General features: G+C 40.9%; 1 protein-coding gene across 2 annotated transcripts in view; it reads left to right on the forward strand.

The window, feature by feature from the left end:
- evi5l (ecotropic viral integration site 5 like) overlaps window positions 1-17,218 on the forward strand; it is a 61,557-nt gene extending 44,339 nt beyond the window's left edge. For both annotated transcript variants that reach the window (XM_033623924.2, XM_078165335.1), the window contains 7 exons: window positions 3,035-3,151; window positions 4,824-4,964; window positions 5,081-5,257; window positions 6,129-6,275; window positions 6,808-6,903; window positions 7,048-7,143; window positions 10,520-17,218. In XM_033623924.2, coding sequence (XP_033479815.1) covers window positions 3,035-3,151; window positions 4,824-4,964; window positions 5,081-5,257; window positions 6,129-6,275; window positions 6,808-6,903; window positions 7,048-7,143; window positions 10,520-10,825 — 1,080 coding nt within the window. In that variant the 3' untranslated portion in view covers window positions 10,826-17,218. The remainder of the gene's footprint in view (window positions 1-3,034; window positions 3,152-4,823; window positions 4,965-5,080; window positions 5,258-6,128; window positions 6,276-6,807; window positions 6,904-7,047; window positions 7,144-10,519) is intronic.
- The last annotated feature ends 1,013 nt before the right edge of the window (window positions 17,219-18,231 follow it).

Below are 18,231 nucleotides of genomic sequence, written 5' to 3' on the forward strand. Positions count from 1 at the left end.
CTCTCCGAGTGTCTTACTAGTCCATTGTAGTACTGTTATTTTAAAGCAATCTGAAATATCTCTCCATCACTGGATTTTGAAACATTATGTAATCACAGGACCACATATATGATATGTGGTGCTACTCTACAGTATATGATGCAGTTGGAGGACAAATTAATTGGGAACATTGGGAACATTTAGTTATTTTTCTGTATGTAGGAGCTGCTGTTTGTAATAAATGTTAGTAATACAAAAGAGTTTTTTAAAATGGCCGTCCTGTTGGTCCAACTACCACTTTGCTAACCTAGACAAAAACACACCTTTCTGGTCTGGTCCAGCCTGCCGGTCTTTACAAATTATTTACAGTTCACACAATCACACAATAACAACAAATCACTCTTCTCTGAGAATGTGTGACAAAATTCAAACTTAGAAATGAAATAAATAAATATATTATAACTTATAAAAAATTATTTCTTTTTGTGCTCATTTATAAAGAATGAAGAGCAAGCAAAAAATATGAGTCAAGCAAATGTTTCTTTAAATATAAGTCACTGATTTATTATTAAGGTTTTGAACATGGGTTCGTGAGCACTCTCAATGATGTCATGATGACTTTATTCCAGCTCAGATTGCTGGCACCCGTCACCCACCAGAGTTCACACACCTCCAGACACTCACAGTCCTCTTTGATAACCAAGACTGAAAGGCACGAAATGACAAATAGAGACTTTTATGCACGCTATGTACTCGCCCAATTTCAAGCTTTTTATATTTTGCCTGGTAGGAAAGTGTTTTTCCACTCAGCCCTCTCTGTTTTTTCTGCTGCTCTTACACCCCTGACTTTGTAGTTTCACTTTGATGTGGTGACATGAAAATGTACAGTAGCTGTCTACGCTCTAACATCACTCTGAGTCAGTGGGAGAGAAGTGCTGCTTGTTACCAACTTTATTATGTTGATGTTTGAAGTTGGGTTGCTGCACAGACAAAAGTGGGAACGTCAGCATAGTTTAAAAGGCTTTAGAACTTTCCATTTTGTTGCCACATGCAGAGTAGATGCAAATGATCATGATCGGGGTTAAAGTGGCATGTTGTGATTGATGCTTTTTCATTTGTTACAGAATTAAGGAATAGCACAATAACTCTTGTTTGCTTTGTAGCTGCGGCCAAGGAATCAAATGTATTGCTGCAAATTTCCTTCTGCCCTCCCCAAATGTAGAAAATAATGTTTGCCCTCAGAAAGAAGCTTCAATGAGAAATGTTTACAATAAATCGACGCTTCAACATGTGCAGTTAAATGAGAGACAAAGACATCAATCGATGCACCTAAAATAATGTGACAATTAGCAACTTTGTTAGCATGCAGGTTTTTGCAGGCAAAAAAAGAAGTTTGTTAGATGGCTGTTAATGAAAGTTTTAAGGTGATTTGCCAAGCTTCTTGTTGATTTGTGATATGCTGGTCATCTTTGCAATTTAAAAAAATCGCAAATTAAAATTGAAACTACTACGCTTGACATCTTTGACATCTTGCTAGCATATCTGTTAGCCTGTCTCGTGTGGTCAAAGGGTCCCAGTTTCAGTAGTGTTGGACTGCTGGTGACCAACATTAGATGAGAGTCGGAGTCACAAAACTGTCAGTGAGGTTAAAGGTCCTTGTCTGAGAATAGTAGGGATGGGTGATATGGCCCTAAAATAATATCACAATATTTGAGGGTATTTTTGCAATAATGATATTCTTGACCACATGACAAATTGGTAATATATATATAAATATATATATATATATATATATATATATATATATATATAATTGCAACAAAAGGGGTGTTATAGTTTTACATGTCAACACTTTGCCTTCAAAAATTACATAAAAAATAAACAAAAATAATCTCTCATTTCTTTAGTTTGTGAGGGACAACAGTAACTCAGAGTGAGATTCAGATTCTTTATACAATATTAATAGTTCAACAAATAAAATCTATCACAAATTACACATTTAAACAGCTCCCAAATACAAAACAGTCCATTTCCTTCTCTTTTAGTAAAATCCTAAATGATTGAGTTGTTTTTTTTTCCACCTAGACCTTTATGCTCTGCCATTTCTCCTCTAATCATCACGCTGTAACCTGTGACAGGTTGTTATGCTACCACATATATATACCACATCACATATGTAGTTTTTTTGTCGAGCCAAGAGCCTCGTGTAGCTTTACATTACCAAAGGTTTATGAAAAATGATTACTCCAGCGTGCAGCGCTGAGTGAGTTCCCTCTGCAGGGAGGGTAACTCAGTCTGAGAAGTCTGAGGCTGTTCATAAAACATTTAGGATGCCACTGTTTATTCCACACTACTGAAGCTGCTCCTCTTTTTGGAATCACCGCGGAGTCTGTAATAATTTGGCTTTCAGGCATGCTTGTTGTTGCCATGGGTAACACAGTATGACGTCAATATGTAAAAAAAAAAAGTCGAAAAATCACAAGTATCGCAATAAGTATTTTTAATATTATATTAAAAATTAGACCGGTATTATTGTGAACGAGGTGATATGGCATACCCCGAGCGTATATATCTATATATATATCTATATATATATATATATATATATATATATATGTGTCAAAGCATTCTGTCAGCCCTGGTGTACATGCAAGGATTCAAGAGTGCATGACAGTGTGTGAATACTCAAATTGGTGTTAGATTTCTCAGCAACAGAAACAAAAGAAACAGGAAGATAAAGCGATACAGCAGCAGTCTGTGGACTGAATTCACACCCATTGACGCACCATGGTAATAAGCTGAACTAAGTCTGAAGTAATGACTAACTCTGTCATCTGAAACGACTCTGCAAATGACAATACAACAAAAACTGTTGGATGTTAAATGTGCATGAGACCTAAACAAGCTCAGTTGGCTAATGTTCCCAGTCGTCAGTAAATATCTGTGTACCAACACAATTTCAAGAAAACTGATCAACAAATGTCTAAAGTCACAATGGAGGCCCGCTGCACTGTTATATGATGTACCTGTTTAACACCAGTGGTGTTTGTTTCAGTACACAGATCAGTTTGTGAGCTCCCTGCAGACCCAGCTGGAGCAGTCCAGACTGCGCGAGGCCGAACTGCTGGGAGCACTGAAGGAAATGCAAGACAAGGTCCTCGACCTGGAGAAGGTGAGCTAACACACACGCATCGTAGTGTGTGAGAGAAAGCAGAGTGTGAAAGATGAGCAGAAGCAGCAGGCGTGTGTATCTGTGGAAGTGTTAAAGATTATTTTACTGCGAAGTAAGCTGTTGAAGTTATTTTCAAACAAAGGCACATTTGACATTTCAAGTTTTCCGTTTTATTTCGTAAGGTGTTGAGACACAACAGTTCTGCTTCCCCCTCGATGATGATTTTACTGTAATATAACACTGAAAGCTAGAAGAAGCAAATATGCCTCTATCTGGCATTATTTGCTTTTACTATTTTTTAATATTCCAGGAACTCCTGTTTTTTAGTCACACAAGCAGCTGTCTGATGGTTGGTCTGTTTGTTGGTCCAGACTGAAATTCGTCAACAACTATTGGATTGATTGCCATGATATTTAGTACAAACATTCACCATCCTCAGAATGAACCCTACTGACTTCGGTGATGTCCTGACTTTTCCTCCAGTGCTATCAACAGGTTGACATTTATGGTTTTGAGTGAAATGTCTCAACAACTATTGATTGGGTTGCCATGAAATGTGTTCCAGACATTCATGTTTGCCTCAGAATGAACTGTAATGACTTAGTTGACCCCTTAAAAGACCTGCAACAGTTAAATAATTGATTGTTTGGTTGTCAGCTATTAAATTACTACAAATTTGATTATTAAAAATCTGGTTTAAGTCTTTTTCTTCTAAGAAAAAGTCAAAATTATCTAATCCCAGCTTCTTAAATGTGAATATTTTGTGGTTTTATTACTCCTCTATGACAATAAACTGAATATCTTTGGGTTTTGGACAAAACAAGACATATTAGGATGTCATCTTTGGCTTTTGGAAAACACTGATGGTTATTTTTCGCAGTTTTCTGATATTTTGTAGACCAAACAACAAGAAAAGAAAATAATCAACAGATTTATTGACAGTGGAAAAAATCATTAGCTGCAGCCCCAACCCCTAACATGTCTTCTGCAATGATCATCAGGGCAAAGGTATCGCAGCTTTTGGTTTATGACCAAATACCTGCAAAACTAATGGCATTTCCATCAGCCTCAGCTGGGCCTGCTAACACATAAATCTAAGGTGATTGAACATGCTGATGTTTGGCAAATATTATACTTGCTTAAAGGTATACTATGCAGGATTGCTGGTTACTGTTCGTAAATATGCTCACCAGTGAAAGTGAAAGTAAAGGCCAACCCCAGACTCATTCTCATTTAGTGTTTCACCTTGCTATATGTACATTTTCCAGAACTCTGTCCCTTAGATGTTTGCAGCTTACAGGCTGGCGCCAGGTGGCTACCTTTTTATATAGCACCAACCTCACCTGCGCGCTACCACCACTGTGGGAGCACACGCCCATAAACTTCCCAAACACAGAAAATAAGAAAATACAGGCAGAGAACAGAGTCTCTGCAGAAAAATACACACACACACACTTTCTAGTGGGTCATACGTGATGATTGACAGAGATATCTTCTGTATATCTTTACACTGATCTTTAGGAAAATCCTACAAAGTATATCTTTAACATCAGTTAGCTTTTAGCTTAAAGTGTTGTTGTGCCTATATGTGGCTTCACAGAGCCATTAGCATAACTGTAGACTAGTTAATGAATCTTTCTGAACTGTAAACACCACCTGTATTTCCCTCCAGAGAAGCACGTGCCTGCCTGATGAGAACAACATGGCGGCTCTGCAGGAGGAGGTGAAGCAGATGAAGCTGAGAGAGCTGGAGACGCTGCGTTCATTCAGAGAGATGCAGGACACTGTCACTGATCTCAACCAACGCTGGCAGGTAACACTCACAAACGCCTGCTGTGTCCTTATAAACTACCTGTGTGTGCATGTTCATGTGCCCTGTTTGCGCAGGGGCAGGAGAGTTAACAGCTGTGCTACTCTGTGTTTCCGCAGCATCACATGTCCCGTGGCAGCAGCACAGGTGGCGGGGGCGGCCACTGGAAAGAATCCCCGAAAAAGAACGCCATGAACGAGCTGCAGGACAAACTGATGACAGTCAGACTGAGGGAGGCCCAGGCTCAGGCTGAGCTCCGAGAGGTCAAACTCAAAGCCCTGCAGCTGGAGAGCCAGGTCAGACATACTGTATTCTCAGTCATTTATAGAGGGTATGCAAACCCTGTAAGTCTCTTTCTTACATACACAGATATACGCGCTATGATTTGTTTCAAGCATTTTATGGCAACAGCATTGATAAAATAATGAAGGTAGCTCATCCCTGTGGTGTGTTTCTCCTCTCTAGTGTTAAAATTATTAGTCAGAAAAATTGATAAGAAATTAACAGTAAGAAACAGCTTTGATAGCAGGTTGATTGTCTTTTAACAATATTTACTGGTTCTAGCTTCACTGTATCACTTTAAGTTGATGCCTGTAGAGCAGAGCTGTGTGCGTAACCCAGTGATTACATGTGATTAACGGGGGCAAAAAAATGGATTCAAGCAGATGTCGCGCTCCTGTCGTCGCTGAAATGAGATATGAACTTCCCCTTCCCTTTCACATACTCTGTAGCTCTCACACGCTCCAACAGCTAACTAGCCTATTTATAGAGTCAGTGGCATTATACTCACCAGAGAGATTCATCTTGCTGCTCATGCAGCTCCAGGCATGCATTTGCCAATTAGTATTTAAATAATGAGGTGACCTTGAATCATAAAGGTCACTGTAATTAAATACTGCTGATATCGACCTTTCATCTGCAGTTGCCATTGTCCCACAACCTTGCATTGAAAAGTTGAGAATATTTAAATTTTTATGCCACTAGAAAAAGGCTGCATGTGGCACAAAAGCAGAGTGCACACCAAATGTGCCGTATCATAAAAAACAATGGTTTTGATTTAATGATTCATTCATTAATCAGGCACAAAACCAACAATTTATTAATGATGAAATTGATAATAAATTGGAGCCCTCCTCACACTCTCACTTTTGCCTTCATTCACTTTAGAACCAGATCCACAGCAAGCTGATTGGTCGCAACGATCAGGAACGCTCCGCCCTGCAGGACCGGCTCCAGATGTTGGCCAATCAGAACAAAGCTCTTCAGGCCCAGCTCAACGAGATGAAAAGGAAGCAGGCCGAGTCTGACTGCAAGGTCTGAATGGAGAGGAAGGAGAAAGAGAAAAGGAGTTAGCAGGAGGGGGAGAGAAGTAACAGGGAGAACAGGCTGATGGATGGGAAGGGCGATGTTTTCCTGGTCCGGCTTAATGAAACATAAAAGATATTTACATACAGTAATGAGACAAACTGGATGACGAACAACAAGGTATGACGGCAGAAATAGGGATGAAGAGCATATAAAGAGGGAGGGGATGACAGAGAAGGATGGAGAGAAGAAGGTAGATTTTGCAGAGCAGAAATAGAAAATGTTTCAGAAAAAATGGGTGAAAAATGAGTCTATAAATTCTTGGATTCTTATCTGAAAAAGAAGGACAGACGCAATAAAGGAGGTCTGGAATGAGGGATGGAGGAGGGAGGAGGGACAGAGCAGGACGTAGATGGAGGGAGCGAGACAGTTCATGGTGCATTGTCAGTATCCATCACTCAAATCCAGTATATCACCGACATCCAAAGAGTTCAGCTATTAAGCAGCAAATGTCATCTTCTCTCTCCCCTCATACATGCAGAGTAAAGAGGAGGTGATGGCGGTGCGACTGAGGGAAGCAGACAGTATGGCTGCCATGGCTGAACTCAGGCAGAAGATCGCTGATCTCGAGATACAGGTGTGTGTGTGTCTTGCGTGTATGTGCCTCTGTGTTTGCAAGGATTGTATATACATGAAGTGTGTGTATGATGATTGATTCAACACAGTGTAATGATAAAGAAACTGTGACTTTAACCTTCAGTGTGTGAAATGTGTTTTTCAGAAAGAGGAGGGGCTGATCCAGGGCCAGCTGAACCACTCAGACTCCAGACAGTACATCAACCAGCTCCGGGACCAGATCGCTGAGCTCAAGAATGAGGTTGGATTATATACACACACACACACACACACACACACACACACACACACACAAACACAATAAATGGCACTGTTCTGGGGGGGGCGGTTAGGAAACCGATATATAGACATATAGACAGCAGCACTGTGGTGCAGTGGTTAGCATTGTCGTCTCACAGAGTCCGGGGTGGGGGAGCCCTTCTGTGCAGAGTTTGCATGTTCTCCCCGTGTCAGCGTGGGTTTTCTCTGTGTGCTCCAGCTTCCTCCCACAGTCCAAAGACATGCAGGTTAATTGGTGACTCTAAATTGTCTGTAGGTGTGAATGTGAGCGTGAATGGTTTTCTGTCTCTATGTGTCAGCCCTGCGATAGTCTGGTGACCTGTCCAATGTCAGCTGGGATAGGCCCAGCCCAGCCCCACCCACGACCCCCAACAGGATAAGCCATAACGGAAAATGAATGAAGGATTATAATTTTATAATTTAAGTTTGTATGCATTGATTTCTTGTTAAACATCTGTTTTAAAGGAAAAGAATAATGCTTGCACATTTACTTACTTTTTACCTTAATGTTGTTTTTGATAGCCTTGCACCTACGTAATGTGTGTTCAATTATTCTCTCCCAAAACATCTGCTTTATAGACATATCTAACAATTATTTTGCAACCTTGACTAAACCTGAGCGTTCACAATACATTAATGAATTATGGTTGACTGCTGTTATGTCCCATCAGTCTTCATCTGTCCAAGTGGATCGATGATGTATCACAGCAGCTGGATATCATACATATCATACATATTTGATTGGTTCACCGAGTATCATTAGGCTGAGTGTCATCTGTAAATGTCAAACCTGTTAATAGCCAAATGTTTGATTGAGGCTGAAATGTTGGTGCTATACTGTATGACTGTACTGCAGCAGCCTCCTACACAAGCTAACCTTAGCTGTCCATCAGTAGTTACTGTCACCAGCATCATTCAGCCATGTGCCTCTGATATCAGTGTAAAGCCTTGGGCAACCTGCTAAACAACAGCTATTCAGCGTTTTCCTGTTTCCTGTGTGTGAAAGAGCAATAATTTACCCCAATAGGGGTGCGGCCTAGGCGATGGTCTATCCCTATTCTGAATCCCACCTACTAAGCTCTAATTAGTCGACTGTTTCTCCAACCAGTGGAAACAGTCATTAAAAGACAGACCAGACCTATCTGAATCTTAACCTCTGTGTTTCAGCTTGCAGATATTCAGAAGTTTTATTAAACCTGGTACTTGTGATATAAAGCATTGGCAGATTGTTGTAAGATCTGAGGCAGTGACAGATGACTTAAAATGTATTCCAAATATTTCTTGACAGCAGTTATTGATCCGTTAAAATCCATGTGCCTATGATTAATTAGGTTTACAGTAGCATAGCTGGCAAACACATAGTTAATGACAGTGTTCATGATAGGATTGTGTTGACTGGTGAGTTCTACTTCAAAATGGCGTGCAGATAGAAGACATACACACAGACACAGAGTGCACACAGACACCCTGCAGTCTTGCTAACCACCACAGACGAATCTTGTCATCTACATGCAGCCTCACAACAGACACCACTTCCACCCAGATACACTCACCCAGCTGTTTCAGTGTATTTCTTGTAATAAGAGACCACTGCTCCTCCCCAACAACAGTATTCTCATCATTTGGTTCACAGTGAACTTTACTCCTGAAAGATGATTGACTTTCAAAAGAATACGTGCTTTTTTCTGTCTCAGGTGAACCCACAGCTGTGTGGCTTCTGTACACGGTTGCTCACTCTGTCTGTCTTTATGAAGACCTTTTCCACCCTGTTGGGGAGATGCAAAGTTTTTCACCCACCATACACTCTGGGTTTGTTCATTCAGAGAGTCACAGTGCGTGACAAGGAGGGAAGTGTATATAGCGAGGGGGTGTGATGAGACTGCCCTGCCCTTTACTGCTCCACTCTTCTCTTCTACTCTCACCACCTTTTTTATAATCAAAGCAGTGGTTTTATAAATGAGAGCGAAACTTGCGTGAGTACAGATGAGGAAGCCATGAACCATTTAGAAAAAATCTCAGTATATGTCCTCCTCTAAGCAGTCATCTTTCGATTGAGTCATAATAACAGCGATGATGCATGACGACAGCTTTTACATAATGATTTTACACGCATGTATTTTCATGCTCTTCAGTGTGATTCAGCTTGACAGGAATTTGGCAATTTGGCAAACAAACTGATAGAAAATGACGCCCAAAACAGCCCGACTTCAGGTCTTTATTTTGCTGTAGCATGAAGAGCAGTCAAGACACAGTCAAAACATTTCCATTGGTTAACCACTGGTTTCCCCCCCCCCCACCCCCCCCCCACCCTACAGCCAGCCTGAGTGTATGATAGGGGGAAAACAAAAACCTCTGAGATTTGTCATGAGTCACTGTGGTACATGCAGGGTTAACACGCAAAAAGCATGCATGTGTAGATAAACTGTGGCGGTAGCTCTTCTGCCAGGCAAGAACAACCGCTATAATCTGAAAGCTGGTCAGCAGCGATGGAACGGAAACACACAAGCTTTCTTGTTTTTTTTTTGACACGTTCAATTTTCTCATCAAGTTCCCCAGCCTAACAGGAGAGGCAGGTGCTCAGATTTAGCTGTAAAGACCCCAGTGCCCTATTTGCACAACCTCAGATGGTAAGCAAGATTCAGATCAGTGGGTTTCACTGGGGTTTTTTTTTTCACACCCGGCAACCTGTTAAAAAAATTCCCAGCACCTGACATATAATGTTTTTTCAAAGGTTTGTCTAATAGATTCACACAGCTTATAGACTATTAGACCTTGGGCTATTATTATGTAAGTATATGATATTATAATAAAATTCTTTCACTTACCAATATATTACCCCTTTGCTACAGAGCTCCAATTTGTCTGCAGTCACATCAATGAGCCACGATGATGTACTTGATTACATCTTCATTTACTACATTTAACTGGGGCACTGTAGTTTATTTTGAGTTGATCGCACATGCATCAACCTGCTGCACCATCTGTGCCTTATCCACCACAGTTCCCACCACCACATCACAGTTTACTTGTTTTGAATAACATTAGCAAAAAACAAGAGTGCCCAGCTGTAACTGAGAAACCACTATTTCATATCATTATGCCAGACGAATTAGTCAACTGTAACTTAGTAACGTAACTTAACTTCTCTGTGAAGTGGGCAGATTCAAAGGTCTGGACCTAGGCGAGGAATGAATAGTGACACAGACTGGGTAACTAGCAGATTGTTGGAATTTTCTTGGGATTTATTGACATTGCCTTAAGATTGTAAATACCTCTGAGGTATAGACAAAACCTCCCTGTTGCATCGACTAAAGTAAAACCTTCTTTTCTGTATTTAGGTCAGGCAATTACGAGGGCAGAAGGCAGCCCCCAGCAGTGGAGGTGGAAGTACCAACTACCAGGATCTCTGTCTGGCTAGTCCCGCTTCTGCCGAGGGGGACTACCTGAGCTCAGACGAGGACCTCCTCCCGAGCCCGCTGCCTCCCAGTGCTCTTTACCCCAGCCTGTCCGGCCCATGTCACCCATCTGCCCGCCTCGACAGTGAGGGCAGCACGGACAGCGAGGCAGAGGAGCGGGTTCTGACACACCCGGACCCACAGCAGCTGTATGGCAGCATGGTGTGCGCCGAGGCGCTGGATAACTGAAACCTGCCGGGGTGTGTCGGTTTAATTGGATTTCTTTGAGCTAAAGAGACGCTGGAGCTTCTACTGTAAACTGGGGCTGTATTATCCAATTCAGTCCTCCTCCTCGGCTTTTCCAGTGTTTACCGTTAACTTGATGCAGAGATTGTGGCATTGATTGGACCTCCTCTGATCATCAGCCCGTGATCTCTCTGCTCCTACTGTCTCCACCACCTTGTTCCCCACACTGTCCAATCCTGTGTCCCCTGACGAAGAGGTAATGTAAAGCCTCCTTCCTTGTTCCCACGTGTAACCGTGCCAGAAAGCATCCAAACACAAACATATGACACACAAACAGACAAAACAGACTAAAACTGGACCAGCAAGACTGTTGTTGCCTCTTGCTGCTCAAGATCGACCACTGGACCTGAACCTGTGACTGTGACGAGGAGTGAAACATGGGTAGACAGAAAATAAGTATTCCCTCTCTATAAACTGAGTGATAGACACTTGACACACTGTATGCTCTGTCTACCCTTATATGACTCTCCTTCCTGATTGGTTCAGAGTTAAATAGATCCCTATCCTCTCTTTTCCCTTTTTATTCTCTCATTAGGAAGACCAACACAAAAAAACCTTCTATCAGCCATCCGTTTACCTCTCAGTAGACCAAGTGTTAAAGTAAAACGTTTATGGTGGTGAGTATGAGAAGGAGAGGTGCAGTGTAGGAATATGTACACATCAAACAGGCATTCATTAATGACTCATGAACACTTTAACAAACTAAATATATGTGTTGTCTGTGGCTGGCAGACGACAAGAAGCCAAGCGAGTTAATACAACAGCTCATTTCAAAACATATTCACCCACAAAACAAGGAAGGAAGAAACTCAGTGTTGCCAAATCTTTTGTTTTGTTATGTTTTGTTTTAATTATTTATATGTTGTAATTTATTTTGATATATTTTTTTTTATATTTTATATATCTGTATGAAACTATAGGAGTGTAGAGATACCGACAGAGGCCAAACTTTGTACACCGTCCTTTGTGCCAACTAGTCGTCTGTTACAGGTTCACTGTGACACTGATTGTTTCAGAGACAGGAAATGTGCTGCTATGATTTTGGATTTACTTCTTCCATTTTGTTTTTTCTGTTCCCTTTTGTTTGTGTAATCTTCGTGAGGTGAACATGTAACCTCCTGGTAACTCTGCCATAGATTAGGGTGACAACAACTGTGCAGACTGATCAGATATGAAAACTGAGCAGTTGAACTCGATTACTCCCTGGAGCTTCATTTAGCAATGATGGGAACAATTTGGTTTTCTTAAAAGCCAATCATGATCATTGTGTATGTGTGAGTTAAAGCAATAGTTTGACATTTTATAACATGTATTTGCTTTCCTGCTGAGAGTTAAATGAGAAGTCTGACACCACTCACTTAGCTTAGCCGGGCATAGAGACATTGTGGACACAATTGTGGTACAATGGTAAATGCTAAAATATAGAGGGGCGAATTTACAAAGAATGGATTGTGGCGACTGAAAGCACCATGAATTGCGCATCACTTGCAACTGCAATCTGCCCCATCTCAAGGTCCAATTCACAAACTTTTGCATCTTACTGCAATTATCCATGTCGCAGAGCATAAATGTTGTGGCAAGTACACAGTAGGCAGGACATTGACAGAGAGACAAAGAAATTTGAAATGTTCAGACTGTAAGCTGCAGGTCTTGACCAATGACATGCGGAGGTATTCCTCAAAACTTTAGGCAAGGAATTTAAATGTGCCTGAGAGAAGCTGTAAATGGGATTAAAAATCCCAGTCTGTCAGTGCTGTTAGCGTTTTTAAACGCACATGCCTGGCCTGCCATGATCACTGGAAAATCTGGGCATGACACCGCTTATAAATGCACTTCACTTACTACCATCTCTTTTAAAGACACTAATAAATTCAATGTCACTGCGTCTGGCTATAAGTGCTGATGTTTGTAATTTGTACTCTTACATTTTCTGATAGAAAATGGCTGACTTTGCACCAAATGTGTGCATAGCCTATTACCTAATTTAAAACCTTGCAAACAGCACAGGAGCACCGAGAGGCTATTTGCTTTGCAGCACAGTTAGGGGTGCATTTGAGAATTACAGAGCTTGTTTTCGTCTTATTTGCGCAGGATTAGCACAACTAGGAAAGGATCATAAGGCCACTGAACTGACTCCACCATGTCAATTAAAGCTACAAATACAGTGCGATACCTACCAAAAGTTTGCTAACATTAGCTAACATTATTAGCAACTGGTCATACCAGGTTGACTCTCTGGATGTAGACTCTGGCAAAAAGTCTTCTATTGGGGGGTTATTATTGGGGGGGGGGGGTCTGATCCCCGGACCGCCTGACTCCCCTCCAGAACTCCAGAACAGTAACCTTTCTGGTGCGGCTGTCATTGGAGCCACTCTCCTCCTAGTGAGTCTCCTGTATAGCAAGAGCTAACACAGCAGCAGGGCTGACGCCCAACTCAAAAGTCCCAACAAACTCAACACTAATACCAAAATAGCTCGACTCGACTGTCATTAAACCCTTTAATAATTGTTAGGTATGTTACCCATGTGATGCTGACAGTTAGCCTTGTCACCATGTGTGTTCCTACAACACTGTTTTGCAAGGACCCTGTTTCTGCATACTGGCGCGGCCCAGGACAGTTGTGATTGGTTTACAGAAACGCAAAAAATCCAGACCGTTTTTCGTCTAAAGCAGAATGGTAATATGGTGATTTCAGACCTTTCTCAAGTGGTGACACAGTGAAGATATGTCTGGCTATGTGAGACTATACAAGGCCAAGTGAAGCTGTAAAAACCCTGATAGTACTGAATTGTACAAACCTTTTTTTAGGGTATTTTAATTGCTATTTAATTCAACTTTTAACTTGAAAAAGGAAGAGTTTATTTTCTCTTTAAAGTGACAGTTTCTTTAGTCGCTTTCAACAAACATATGTTAGTTAGCGTTAGCTCTTTGGGCAGAGCCAGGCTAGCTGTTCACCTCTGTTTCCAGTCCTTATGCTAAGCTAAGATCTTCATATGTAACAAACAGACGTCAAAAGTAGTGTCAGTCCTCTCAGTGTATTTCCCAAAATGTCAAACAATTCCTTTAATTATCAGTGTCCCATACAAGCCAAAAGAAATCCAGGTAACAGTGCTGATCTGGAATCACCAGTTCATGTGCTCATATCACTTTTTGACAGCTAAAACTGCAGCATGTGGGCCGATGAAAGTGGAGGGAGTGGTTAATATCATAAGGATGCCAACAGGTAGTGTGTGGGTGGAAAATATTTTACATATCAAACATTAATATATTCTGTGTAGAAAAAAAGGTGTAAAATGTATGGAGAGATATGAAATATACAGTGTTACAGGAACAAAAGTATGTAGATAAGATTTAAAGCTGTATCACTGTCAGTCACGTCTTACTGAAGGTGGTGAGTGTGTATAGTTTTATCAAACAGGGTGTCATATGTAGAGCAGTGATCTGCTTTTTGCACTACAGGGAAAGTGGAAGTCTCTGCTCATGACATTAAGCAGTGAGAGATGGTGTGGATGAATGGATTCTTGGTGGGATCATTTCTTATTATATTCAGCTCTCCTGCGGGACCTTGACGTTATCTGAGTGCTTTGCTCGGAGATTATCCATCCTGACTTTGTATTGTGCTTCATTATTCCTCAGACAGGTGTCGAAGGATTTTCTCTAAATTCTCTTAAAGCCCACTTTCATCACTAACATTTCCGTGCAATACAAATGAAGGAATGGTAAAGGAGAGAATTATTGCCATGTTTGAAGAAATAAGGAAACTGGATTTTCCAGTAATGGCCACCAAAGAGCTAAAGAGGATGTTGGTTTGCCCACCATACTGTTGCAAATAACAGCCTTTTAGTGGTCATTGGTGGATGGAGCAACTAAAATCTCTGCACTGGAGTCAGTGTTTGGATATCGTCAAACTAAATGAGCGTTGTACGAATGGTTTCAGTTGAGTTCCCTCTAGTTCGTAGTATGTACAGATTGGCATTGGCTCTGTCGAGCATGAAATTTAGGCCCTTATTTACTTTGGGTCTTAACTGGCTGAATTTCTCTCAAAGTTATAATCCTTGAGATTTTTATTCTGTAATTTTCTTAAATAGCAATAGCTATTCAATGCATTTACATTCAGTAAATAGTTCATTTTCAGTGTAAGTATTTGATCTGACATTCACATCCTTTTCATGCATGCCATGATTGGCCAGCTGTGCAGAGGTAAGATAGTAAATTGGGTATGAAATTCATTCTTGACATCATTTTCAGTCACTCCAAATGTGTATGCACGCAACTGGATATTTACCTGGACAATGTCAAGGTTGGGTGGTTTAAACAGCTATATAAACACTTCCAGTACTAATTGCTTGACCCTTAATCTACATTCACATCAAAAGGCTTAATACTCAAGTGCAGTTTATCCCCAGATCAGATTTTTCTGCCTAGACTGTTCACATTTATGTTTGAAGTGACACATAGCCTGTCTGATATCAGTGTTACATGATATCTGCCCCTTAAACACCTCAGGTGACCAATAACTTCACACACATAGAACTCCAACAAACGACCATGACATTTGCCAAACAGGCATTGGGGAAAACATGAATGACATAGTGGTGCAAACGTTCATTTCTTCAATGATTTGGATGGCAATTCCTCATATGTTGAGGAGGGCACTGCCCACTTTTCTGCAATCGACATTTTTCAGACGATCGAGGCTTAGGGATCATGAACAGTCAGAACAGTGGCATGAGGGTGAGAGGACGAAGGTACGCAATGCCGTAGCTTTGTTAGCATTGCTGGTAGTTACGTGGCGATAGAGTTGTGGGAGCAGGGGGAGTCAGGAGTGGTGGGGCCGCGACGCTGAGGGTTTCATGGAGTAACAGTTCTTCCAAACCTTAGGATGTCCAGGGCTACATTCCAATGTCTCTGTCGGCGCCTCACGACAATGCTATCATGGCATGTAGGCAACCAACCGTTCCAACACCGTGCGGTGAGTGATCTCTTCCTATGCAGTGAAGCATGACATGGAAAAACCATGAATGTATGGGAAAAACATACGTGAATTTCCGATATCTCTCACATCGGTTGCATGGCCATGTATCGGATATGTATCAGATCTAGATCTACATATGGAAGTGGTCCAGATCTGATTGAAAAAATCAGATATCTGTGTCCATACTACTCTGAAAGAATCAGATTTGGGCCACATTGGCTTATAATGTGAACATAGCCATACACGTCTTTATCAAAACATTGTGAAGCGATAGATCTTCTCAGCCCATGATTTGTTTGGCTGCACTGTAAACAAATGGACAACTTCTTCTGTTTAATTTCTGACAGAGTAACCACAAAGCATGTTTCAAACGAATCTCTTGGAGTCATATCATTAAAAGGTATTTGCCAATTCCACCACTAACTGCGGGTGTTGCCAGATCTACCATGACAAAATTCGCAAGGATTATAACTTTGATGTTTCAGCTTGGATTTCAGTCAAAAAAATAAGAGTGCATAGAATAATTGTAGGAATCTGTCATTCGGGACTGAGTATCAGTTTCCTTTCCAAAATTAACCCTAACTGGACTCAGAGCAATGCTCAGTGTCCTTCAACACATCTGTACACTGCTGTCCAGTGATGGTGCTCTGTTCTCACCACTGTCCACATACAACTCTATCTACTGTGACGAAACATTTTGATATGTTTGTAAATTACTTTTTGAATATGGTACTAGCTCTCATCCTTAATATTATTTTTATAATTACCATCAGTACTTTGGTTTCTCCTGCATTACACGAGACCATAATGATCAAACATCATAATGTGCCATAAAGGTAGGTAGATTTACACACTATGCTAAACGACTTCATGTATGTTTAACGAGGGTTTCATCGACTAGTCGGCCACTACAGCCCTTCATTAAACAGCCATGTAATATAAAGTCAGTGATGTGTGGACTGAAATACACTCACACTGTGTTCCTCCAGATTTATCATCTTGAACCTGGAACGTACACACTCGTTTTCCCTGATTTAAAGCAGGAAATAAGACAATGCAGCACAAAACAGTGTGTCACAAGATTCAAAGAAGGCACTGTTCCAGCTGGTTAGTCAGGTGTAGGATTTATCAGAATTATGTGCTGTATATGACAGCTGTTTGATATCCACAGCATCATACCCAGGAACCTTGTCCACCCTCTCTCTTTCTGTCTTGCAATTCAACTGATGTTGTTATCAAATATATTAAATGACAGTAAAGATTATATAAATTCCAGTATGATGGGGGAAAAAATACATTTCAGTGTTCTGTATCCTATGAATGATACAAAATAAACTTTGACATTGCACCTTTGCAAAGGCCTGATTGTCTTGTTGTTGTTTATTACTATTTTCACTCCAGTAATAGTTTTCTTAAAATGTTAAGTCTTCTACTAAGACAAGATTTACACATCAATGCATTAAAACAGGCTGCACTACACTTCCTCCTCCACTTGGTGCGCTTTGCCTTCTGTCTCCAGGGCTGCAGACCTGTTGGTGGGAGGTTAACATTGGACACACCTGGACCAGGTGTGCCTGTGTGTATAAGCCAGAGTAGCAGCCAGTCTTTGGGCTGCACCTCTGCAGTGTGGCTTTGGTACTTTTTCAACATCTATGCAGCACCTTTTAACTCATCCACTCCCTACACTACTGACTTAACCGATTGCTCTCATGAGTATTTTGTGTTGAATAATTAACTTTATTAGTTAGTATACCCACGTGATTCCCGTGTGTGCTCCAGTCTAAGAGCTGGGCTGTGAAAGGAGATTATTGGTACTTAATATTTAGACTGTTCTTTACTTATTAGAGAAGGAGGGTGGCTAGGATGTGACATTGTTTTGTTTTGTTTTTTATCTTTACGTTCCCTGACGCTACAATTTTTTGTCCTTGAAGCCTCCCTGAGTGACTGGGGTATAATAGGAACAATAGGAACTGCACTTCCTCAGAGGTGCATGACAGCCACAAGAAAACCAACAACATTTAATAAGCCTACACATCACACACACATTACAGTGACACACACAGCCAGCATTAGCAACATAATGACCGTTTTCCCAAATAAACTGTACAACACAGTGGCATCAGCGGCCAGAATAATATCAGCAGACATTAGTAGATTTTATAAAACTTACACCTTAATGTTTAAGAGTTAAAAACATAAGTTGAACTCCTGGAGTTGAAAAAATGTCGTGCATGCAGGAGTGTAGAATTCAATATTTTTTACAGGATCTGTTTAATGCCAACAGTTTATTCTGGGCGACATTTTAAATGAGACGTGTTTTGATACCTGCCGGCAGGTTTTTGGGCTTAAATATTTTCAGAATAAATACAAAATA

Source organism: Epinephelus lanceolatus, chromosome 3 (assembly GCF_041903045.1).
Source record: "Epinephelus lanceolatus isolate andai-2023 chromosome 3, ASM4190304v1, whole genome shotgun sequence".
NCBI lineage: Eukaryota > Metazoa > Chordata > Actinopteri > Perciformes > Serranidae > Epinephelus > Epinephelus lanceolatus.